Source organism: Wasmannia auropunctata, unplaced genomic scaffold, assembly GCF_000956235.1.
Source record: "Wasmannia auropunctata unplaced genomic scaffold, wasmannia.A_1.0 LD335844.1, whole genome shotgun sequence".
In the NCBI taxonomy this organism is placed as follows: domain Eukaryota; kingdom Metazoa; phylum Arthropoda; class Insecta; order Hymenoptera; family Formicidae; genus Wasmannia; species Wasmannia auropunctata.
In genome coordinates, this window is record NW_012027046.1 from 922,856 (window position 1) to 933,497 (window position 10,642).

General features: G+C 37.0%; 1 protein-coding gene across 1 annotated transcript; it reads right to left on the minus strand.

Annotated features, from left to right (window-relative positions):
* Window positions 1–1,729: 1,729 nt before the first annotated feature.
* On the minus strand, window positions 1,730–7,152 carry LOC105455779 (retinal homeobox protein Rx1-like). The gene is made up of 4 exons (XM_011699364.1): window positions 7,069–7,152; window positions 5,956–6,090; window positions 3,559–3,857; window positions 1,730–2,015 (listed from the first exon to the last, which is right to left on the minus strand). Exons 1-4 carry the CDS (start codon window positions 7,150–7,152, stop codon window positions 1,730–1,732), a joined length of 804 nt encoding a protein of 267 aa, XP_011697666.1.
* Window positions 7,153–10,642: the final 3,490 nt, after the last annotated feature.

Genomic DNA, 10,642 nt, shown 5'->3' on the forward strand with positions numbered 1-10,642 from the left:
ATGGCGATGCATTAATGGCAATTCGATATATACCCGGTCGTCAGGGCATGCCTCAACGATTCTTGATTCTCCCCTGCGCGGGCAAATGGTAGTTAAAAACCACATAATCCGTTACGTAAGCGAGAAGACACGCTACTTACGTATTAGAGAGAAATTCGAGCCGGGCACCATTGATGCACCCGACCGTGCAAGTTACGCATGTGTGTGTGTGTGTGTGCGCGACACACATCTTATATCATACAGATCTGATAAAAATCTGTCTTTTGAACATTTAACGGGAAGTCGTTCTTTCAATCGATCGTTCATCGACGCGCGAAAAACGCGTCACCGTCAGTCGACGCTGCGCTTGTAGTTTATTGTACAGAAATGCGCGCTCCACCTCGCTCGAAAATTTTTACAGACAACAATGGGGGCACGCGGAAAATAGATAACTGCAAGAGTTACAAATCTAGACTTAATTCTGGCTTATATATGGCGGATATCACGACTTCTCCGTTTTTTTCCTTTTTTTTTTCGTAGAGAAGCCCCGATTGCAAAAGTCCACCCGGGTAAAAATCATTTGCACTTTTGTCGCGCTCGTAATTTTTTCTATTTGTCTTTCTTTACTTCTTTTTATATCAGAAATATTAATTACTAATTTTTCTACGGCGTGATAGTGTGCGATAGTAATATAAATAGCAACTCCTTTTTACAAAGATGACGCTTAGCGAGTAAAATTAATCATTACTTAGCTACGATTTTTTTAGCATTATATCTTTGCCTCCGCGAGAGGTTGAAAAGATTTATTGATTAATAATAAGGATATTGCGATACAAATCTAGTAATAGAATATTTGAAATATTCAAGAGAACACGTCGCGATACCGTAATAATGATCAAAAAGAAAGAAATAAAACTTAACAATCGACTCAATAACGAAAAAAATAATGTACAAAAAAAGTATACAGTGTATACCTATTGCTCTCTTTTACTTGAAAATCTTTGATTATGCGTACTTTCAAATCGCATATCTCGAAAGATATTTTAGTGTCTAATGATCATTATAAAATATTGCTTTAAAAATACTTCATTTTCAATCATTGCAGTTTGCAGCACGGTATTCCAATGTTAGAAATGTAGACAGACAGCAGCATCCGTAAAATATTTCCCGCTAAATTACACACACTCAGTGATACACAGTAATAAATATAACGATAAAATACGTAACGCACGCAAACAGAAGCATCATAATATTGCGACGTATAATCAGCTTTCTTTCCAATTTGAATATTTTTCCTTTGGGATCACATCAGATGTCAATGTTTTTTCACGATACAACAACCAGGATTTGTTGGCGTTTATACGCACGCCATGAAAATTAAATTAAATTATATTAGTAGATCCTAAAAGAATAAAAAAAGTTTAAATATGGATAAAAAGACAGAAGTAAAGGAAAAAAACTGATTTAAAAAAACATTCGGTATATGAAAATTTTAAAAGACAACGATCGATGTGTGTGTTTGCATGCGTGTCTGTCTTTCCTCCGTCTTCACTTTCCTTCCCGTTTATTATTACCATTCGGAATTGATGCAGAGTACGGTGCACGTTACCTTGCGTGTGCATATACTCGCTGTCAAACGCGATTACACCGTACACTTAAGGGTCAAGAGGTTTTCGAGGGTCGAACGTCTTCGCGAGTAATCGTAAGATCGGCCGAACGCGGATCGTCTTCGCTCATCCCGGCTCATTCCTCAGTTGTTCTTGCCGCTGTTGAGAGTGACGTCCAACGGCTCGTCCATGCTCTGCGCGATGTCCTGCTGCTGGTGATTGCTCGGCAAATGATGGAACAACGAGTGCCTGGCGGACGACACGGGATGGTGGCCCTTCAGGGTGAGATCCATCTCGGCCTCCTGCGGCCGCTCCCTCGTTGCCAGACCGTCGCCAGGACGGTCCGCGGGACTCGCGCAGATCCTGGGCGGCGTTCCGCATCGGCACTTGAGCCTGTCGGGCGATTTGTCGCAACTCGGTACCGAGTATCTGCGAATACGCGCAACGGCGTGTCACATCAGGCAAACGGTGACATCAGTCGGAAGATTTAGCGAATATTTTCTAGATTAAATCGATTAAACACAGAGTAACGTTCCTTCCCCAGAATAATAACGTAGAATATCATAAATCTATTCACGGAGAATATTTTCTTTATTCCGATCAATCTATGGACACTGATTGTGGAATACGGAATATCAGTTTTTTATAAGAAAAGATCCGGTCTTAGGAGATTATGTAAAATTGAATTTCATTATTGTCTTTTTTTCTGCGACGATTAATTTCCTCGTTGCGATTTACTCCGTATCGCGATCAGCTATCGTCGTGACAATCGTGTATATGTATTTAATAATTATTTTAATGGATGGAGTACTAATAATAGTAATAAATATTAGTGTGAATAATTTTATACATCGTGGACAGTTTAATATTTCGAATGACGAAAGAAATTGTGTTTGCATGTTTGCTTCAAATTCGCATTGATGTGAATTATTTTGTACCATAAGTATCATCACGGAACTTATCATGTATTTTTATAATTGATAAGTACGTGCTAAGGATTGATAATTAGGTTTTATTCAAAATTAATTTTCAAGTATTGACTCGATTGGGCGCAACAAAACACACGCCATTTTATAATTTATTAATTTTTTTAAAGCCATGGTACACAGAAAAACGTAAGCAGCAAATAAATCAACCAATTATAATCAAGCAGTAAGGCAATAATATAAGCAGTAGCGAATAAAAGATATTAATTTTCTTATGTCTTACGGCTCACGTTTTATTTTTTTCTGTGTTATTGATTTCATATACGGATATTTCGTTTCCACATGTTTTATATTTTCTAGAAAGATATTCACAGATATAATTAAATTTTTAAATCACCAGTTTTTTATGACAAAGTAATCGTATGAGCATGAATTAGAAATTTAAATCGTATTTTTTATTCACTATTTATCAAAGTAATTTTCGCAATACCTATACAATTAAAATTATCGGATGATTTTATCGATTAATTATGAATTGATCGATACGCATGTATGAATAATAAGAATAATAAGAAATCTATTCGCGCGCGTATTAATGTTTAATTTTTTTTAAAATAATTTTTAATCCTATATTGTGACTCTGTGGTCTTGACATTTTTATATCGAAATTTCTTTTGTTGATATAATGTGTGTGTTTGTTGCAAAAACATGTAAATTTTAAACGTCAAATATCTGTTAATTTAATTAATTTGGATAAAAATTTAACGTCTATATAATTCAAAACTTAACTGATTTGAAACTTTTAACTGATAATTTCATTGGAAATACATATTCGTATCATTAATATGATTTTTTAAAAACATTAATTTTTATTATTTATTTTTATATAAGCCTTAGAAATATTATTTTAAAAATCCGTGAACCAGAAACGTATAAACGTGCATGTAGCGCAAGAGAAAGTGCAAAAAAGTAATAACTGAAAGTGATAATACAATAAATTACGTAATCACTTATCAAAGATACACTTCTATATACGGAACGCTTACCCGGGCAGCGGCGGAGGCAGGATTCGAAAATCTCTGCAGACCGACACGGGACCGCCAATCTCGGGTAGCTTGTCGGTCGCGTTCGGCGAGCCCGTGAGGGCCGACGAGGACGACGGCGAAGTGGAGGATGCGTCGCTGGTGGCGGCGGCAGTGGTCCTCTCGAGGCCACCGGGGGGTGGCCGGCCGAGCAACAGCGGAGTGGCGCTCCCTAAACCCAAGCATCGCATTCTCCACGCGTCCTGCAGCAATTGTAACCGAGCTTGCTTTCTCCACTTTGCCCGTCTGTTTTGAAACCATACCTGCGGAGGAACCGCTGATCTGACCGATCGTTGCCGTAATTTCGTTCCCGCCCTCTCCCGCTGCCGCGGGGCGAGAAAATGGCGAACATTATACGGAGGAAACATGAATTACTGGGGGTTGCGGGATCGAAAAGCGATCCCGCGAACGTATAATGTATGTTTTTACAACGCTGTTTGTAAGTCGATTTTTAAATACGATATTCAACTAATTTTGATGATAACAATTCAGATGGATGATAAATGAATTTCGATATTTCGAAATATCATTTATCGGGAAGATTTTATTATTTCTATATCTCGCAAAGGGAGAAAAAAGTGTGCTTTTTCAAATGATTGATACCGCGCGCGCACTTGATCTAGAACAAGTTTTTTAATTCCCAATTTTAACCGTGATTTTAATTCTGATTCTATAAATAGATTTCAAACAGTTAAAAAAATATATATGAGTCTTTTGGGGAGAAATTACTTTTGCGTCACTCTCATCGGACGAAGGGGCGATCCGCGGCGTTGCACAGCCAATTACTAAATACCCCGTATAGTTTACCCGTTAACACGCTCTAACGGGATTCGCGGGTGAGAAGATTCGAAAGCATTAATCGAAAGCATTAATTTACTCTCGGGATGAACTTCCATGTTCCTCGCGGTCGATTTCTCGTATTCGTCGGCGCGCGGATTCGTCCGGCCGTCGTTTCATCAGGCGCTCGCCTAATCGTTTTCGCACAATGGCCCCGACGCAACCAGATGTACGCGGGTCCTTTGTGATACGATCGCGGATCAAGCCAGTTTTGTTCGTATTTCTGATATCATTAATGAATCGAAACATCTGCGCCGACTTGACCCCGCGGGTTGAAAGCTCCGTTGCTCCGACTTCTGCACTTGATATCGCAAGGAAATTAATTGATCGGACAATCCGTGTCGTGTCGGTCACTGATTGATTAGATAATCCCCCTACGAGTTTTAAACGAGTTTTTCGCGGTCGTGGTATTTTTGTGAAATTAAATCCAATTTAATTGAACGTCACTTTTTGCGAATTTATTTTATTGATTGCCACAAGATTATTAGTTTAAATAAAAGCAATATAGATATAAAGTTTTTTGATAAAAGATTCGAGACACACGTGTGTGTAATTACTGTAATATATAGCAACGTTCCTTTTCTCATCAATAAATAATTAATAAATGAATAATTAGACACGCACGGGAAATTAATTTGCGCATACTATACAAAATAAGACAAAAGAATTCTGATGAAAATTCGCTCTCTGATCTTCTTTCGTAATTACGCACGTTAAATTGGAAGAAAATTTATTGATTTAATACACTCCGCGTTCTCCCGTGTTTTAATTTGTTTCCGTCGGCATTTTGTTGTAAACGATCACATTTTGTCGATGTATGTACGGTAATATATGAAATAACAACTCGACTAATGGAAAATTAGATCCACCGCGATTGCGATCATTAGCGGGTTAATCCGGGAAAGCGAACGAGAATAAACCGCGCACGTTTCCTGCAAACAGTTTATTTGGACTTTAATTAGCGAACAGTTTTAGGGAACGAAGCAATCCGTTGGAAGGCTGTATTTCGTAGATTTCGAGGTTGCAAGCTTCCTCTGTAGCCTTTCGCGGAAAAGGCGAAGGCGAAAGCTTTACCTCGGATAATTTTCCGAGGAAAAGGGTTCTTTCTGTCAAGCAGAGAAAGTAAAATTATTCGAATTTACCATAGATCGATGTAAAATTTTCGATTGATTGATAAAACTTTTCCTTCGAGAGAAATTTATCGATTTTTAATTTGTTTGATAAATATTTTCAATAAAAATTTATTAAAAATTAAAAATTCTCGCTTGATTGAAACTTTTTACAAAAAAATTTCTTATTTTATTTATAATCTACGTATATGCTCTTCTTAATTTACTTTCAATAACTTTTTCGCCAGTATGCTTCGTTTATCAATTACACAATTGTCATAAAATTCGACAATGTGATCGATATTAAGAAATGTTTGCGTAATAATTAACAAAAGTTTTTCTTGAAAGTGAACAGAAGGAACTAGTTGAAAAATTGAAAGTGAAATCAGTGAACGGAATTGCAAGGAAGATTCACCTGAACACGTGCTTCCGAGAGCGATATCCGAAGTGCGACTTCTTCTCTGAGGAATACATCGGGATAATGCGTTTTCTGGAAAAGAGATTCCAATTCCTGAAGCTGTTGCGGCGTGAACGTGGTCCGATTGCGTCTCTGCTTGAAAAAGTTTCAAGGATCTGACTGTTACATATGTCACGAACACCAACATCTCGATGTATGTATATACTCCATAAAATTATTTCACAACTTTTAATCATAAAGTCATTTCTATTGCATAGCACAAAGACGGCATACGACATCATATTTTTACGTTACCATGCATAGCGATATTATAATGAACGCTGCAATTTCCAATTTATTTCATATAAAGAATATAAAGATATTAAAATTAACGCATTAAAAAAATTGTATTATTTAAAATTAATATTAATATATTAACGTATGAAGTAGATTGTTGCTATACATTTTAATAGTAAATTAAAAAGCAAAATCAAGAAAAATTTGGGGCTACGTAAAATATAAATTTCATTCAACCCAGTTCAACTCGAAATTTTGCAATAAATTGGTATCAAATTGAAATCAATACTTTGCTACGAAGTTATACAGTAAAAAAATATAAATCTTATCTAATCCATCATGGAATATATAAAACTCGTGCGCTTTTTCCAACTATTATAGATTGTATATCTACTATTGATATTTCACAAGTAAAATTAATAATTATATAAATATGAATTTCATATGTATAGATATCTTTCATAATACACAGGTTTTCTATGTATATTACTACATTACATTATATTTTTTTATGTATATTATTATTTATCGTAAATTTAATTTCACGTGACTGTGCTCAAACTATGCTTGCGAATTTCGCTCTTTATTTTCATTTTTCGCGTTTTATCTATATTCTTTACAAGCAAGGAATACTCCGAAAGTTAAGTTAATTGAAAGTTATTTGAACGTATACAAATATTTGGGGAATGAGAATTCAGTACGATTTTTTGGTAGCCTCTTTCTCGGCTACCAAAAAATCGTATTGAACCCGAATTAACAACGAACACGGATAGCGATTCACGGGGAGGAGATCTAGCAATAAATTTCCAAAATGTGAAATTAAGAGAAACGTACACTGACCTGACGACGACGCCCGAACATGTACTCGGTAAGCAGATCGGCCTGGGGCCCGAGGGGCGACAGATACGGGCCCGCCATGGCGAGCGGCCGCGCGCGCTCGGTCCCGCGGGGTTGACCGCTCACGGGGATGAAGAGGACGACGGCCCTCCTCGGCGACTCCAGCGGAAGAGATCCTCACTGTCGCAGCAGTACGGGCCGCTCGCTCGGCGCGAACATGGCGAGAGCACTGCGAGGTGAGTCGTTACTACTTTCCAGGAGGGTGAGAGCGTAAACGAGGGGGGTAGTTGCGACTCTCCGTTCCGCAACCCCCGAGAGCTCGCGCGCATCGCGGGGACGGCCGCGCCATTGGCCGCGCGGCATCGGGGGGCGGTTCTGCCGCGTTAAGAATCGCGCACACCCCTCCGCGAGACGTGCAGCTACGTTGAAAATCCGCTAAATCGTGGTCTGCACCCTCCTCCACCTCCACCCCCGCGACCCTCTTTCCCCCGATCCCTCTCACCCATATGTTCTATCCTGTTTATCCCCGCTGTTGGTCCCCGGCCGCTAACTCTTTCCCGCCCACGCTTTTGCTCTTTCTTCGTCATTCTTCGCCCGCGTTCCGTTCGCGCTTTGCACCCGTTTCTCCCCATCGACCCTCTTCCACCGGCGTGTACGTGTGTGCGCGTGTGTGTATGTGTTTTTTTTTACTTTCCTTTATTTTATTTTCTTTTTCTCCGTCTTCGCCTTTCTTCTTACTCCTCATCTTCGTTCACTTCGAGACGGAAATAAGCTCGATCACTCGGCAAGGCAGTTTTCTTCGACTTCCGGGGTGAAACCTCGAAAACGTATCAGAGACGTTATCAGGATGCAGGTGGCGGCATCGATCATCGATAGGCTTTAAACATGACGTAAGTGCGTACACATACATCGGGTGTAGCAAAAGTCTCTCGTTTTGAAACGCTTTTCCTCGCCTACGGATTCTAATCCGGGATTGACATTTCTTTAGCGAACGTTTTTCTCGTGAATTTAAAATCTCTTTCCTCTCAGAGTTTGAAAAAAAGACCTGAAGATTCGCTCGGAATTGATGAAAGGATATTAAATTTTGACTGTTTTTTTTTTATTTTTTTTTTATTTTTTTTGGCTAACACGAAGTTCCGATATGTACAAATCATACATCATACTTAAGCGGAGTCGAGTGGTGTATCATTTATCTATTAAAAAAACATCGGAAACATGAGAGAAATCATGATTAAAAATAATAATGCTATCACGTTTATTGACAAAAAGTTGTTAAGTAAGACGTCAAGATAGCGGGAGAATTAAGCAATTTAAATATAAGTTTAATACTTGTAATATAAGTGTAATTCATAGGCATCGTTCGTTATTCAGAGCTATAATTCGAAATCAAATGATTATTTTGTATCGAACTCTTTGTCGGTCGTCGAAGTCGCTCGAAAATCTATTATGCGCGTTTAAGTAACAATAAAATCCTTGTTGATTAATTTCCGACGTCTTATTTAATAACAACTTTTTATCAATAAATGTGATAGCATTAGACTTTTATTGTCTTTCATCACGATTTTTCGCATGCTCCTGATGGTTTTTTCAAGATAAGCGATATATCACTTCGCTTAAATAGTTCTTCAATATAATAATTCGTACATATTGAAATTTTTTAATGTCAGCCGAAAAACTTAACATGCTTTATTTCTTTACTTTGAAGACTCAATTTATTAAAAATATCTGGCCTAACTTTTAATCGTTCGTTATTTGAAAAATAATTTGAGGACCACATAATTAATTTTCTTTAATTCAATTTTGATATATACATTTTTAAGAAAAAGCGGTTTTTTCCGATACGGCTCACATATTTGTATATAATAATAATATTCTTTAAATAAAATATGTAATAATATTATTCAAGTAGAACATAGGACATCAACAAGAGATTTTCATCGTGGCACACGGGATACATTTGCATATAGAGTATAATACTTAGAATGTTTGGTTAAATCCTTTATTTTATAATTCCAAATCATCCTTTATTCCATAATTTTACTAATCAAAGTGAAATAAAAAATATTATATAGACAATACTAGTTAATCTCTCCAATTTTTTCTAAAATAACAAGTATAGCTAGTTAGTTAATTCTCTATCGATACTCTTCTTTAAAGGAAGAGCGCGAATGTCTCAATTACATTAAAATTATATATATTTCTCTTGCTTACGTAGCGTATGTATCAAATGAACGATAAGCGCACTCGGCAACGAGAACACCCGTTAAGTTTCCCCATAAATTAGCGACGGGCTTGCCTCGGTTCGTCCATGTCCGCGAAAGAGCGGGTAAATATGCAATCATTTGATTGACGCAACCTCCCGTATATTTGATGACATTGTGGCGCTCGTCTCTAGGGGGGTGCGCATCATTTACGTTTCTCCCCCGAGCTCGCGTCCCTTTGATACTTGGCGCATTGACTGCAAACGCAGCAACATTACAGACTTTGTTTTTATTCTCGTTCTCGGTTTTTTTCTTCAATTAACGAGCAGACAGGTGCACAGAAGAAATTCGATTCGATTCGTAGGACAGGGACGTACGTTCTGATCATCGCGCTTTGACATACGGTAGAGTGTCGATTATCCGACATACCATCATTATAGATTAATATAAATCAACATAGATTAATTTTTATCTTGATTGAACTGCTCTTTATCCTTTTCTAATTTTTAGAACTAGAAAAAGATAAAAAATAAATCAAATAAATCAATTTAACCGAGATTAAAATTAATTTTTTACAGAAAACTGGACACTAGTTAAAGTCAAACGTGAACGTACATATTTTTTAAATCGAAAGCGACTTTTGTTTTACCGTTCTCTTATTTTATCATCTTATTTAAAACCGTCGTATTCGTATATAAATCGATATTAAGTTAATATGTAAATATAGAAACTGTAGGGCCAATTATTGATAAGAGATCGAAAGTAATTACAAGAACGGAGTACTTGTGGGTTTAACAAATGTTAAATGTTGTGAACGGAATGAGAACGGAGGATTCTGAATTAAAGAAAAAAATCTCGATCAGCTCCGTTATATACTTTTTTTCCGTTTCCTACAAAATCAGTTAAACCGCGAAATCCCTAATACACTTTATTATTATATTGTTAGATAATATATGTATTTTATAATTAAAAATACTTGCATTTCACATTTATACTCAGATTAAATAAATGCACAACTGCTTTAATATACTCCAGTGCGCATTTGTGCATCTAACCGAATTAATCTTTGTTTACAGCTCACTGGTCCGGTGACAAAATAAAGAATAATTAAAGTTTCAATAATACTCGAATAATCAAATTTTATTAGGACATGCGTTATGTAATCAAATAAACAAGTTAGATGACCCGGTCTATTGTATCTATAATTTTTTTTAAATATACATATTCTGTTATTCGGTCTAGTTAATTATCCGTTATGGTCCGATATGGTTCTCATATCCTGACTAGACTAATTGAATGTTCTCCTGCACTCCAATGCGTAATCGCATAGCGTAGCGAGTTTGTTCGTGAGTTTTGCTGAGTTTGACGAA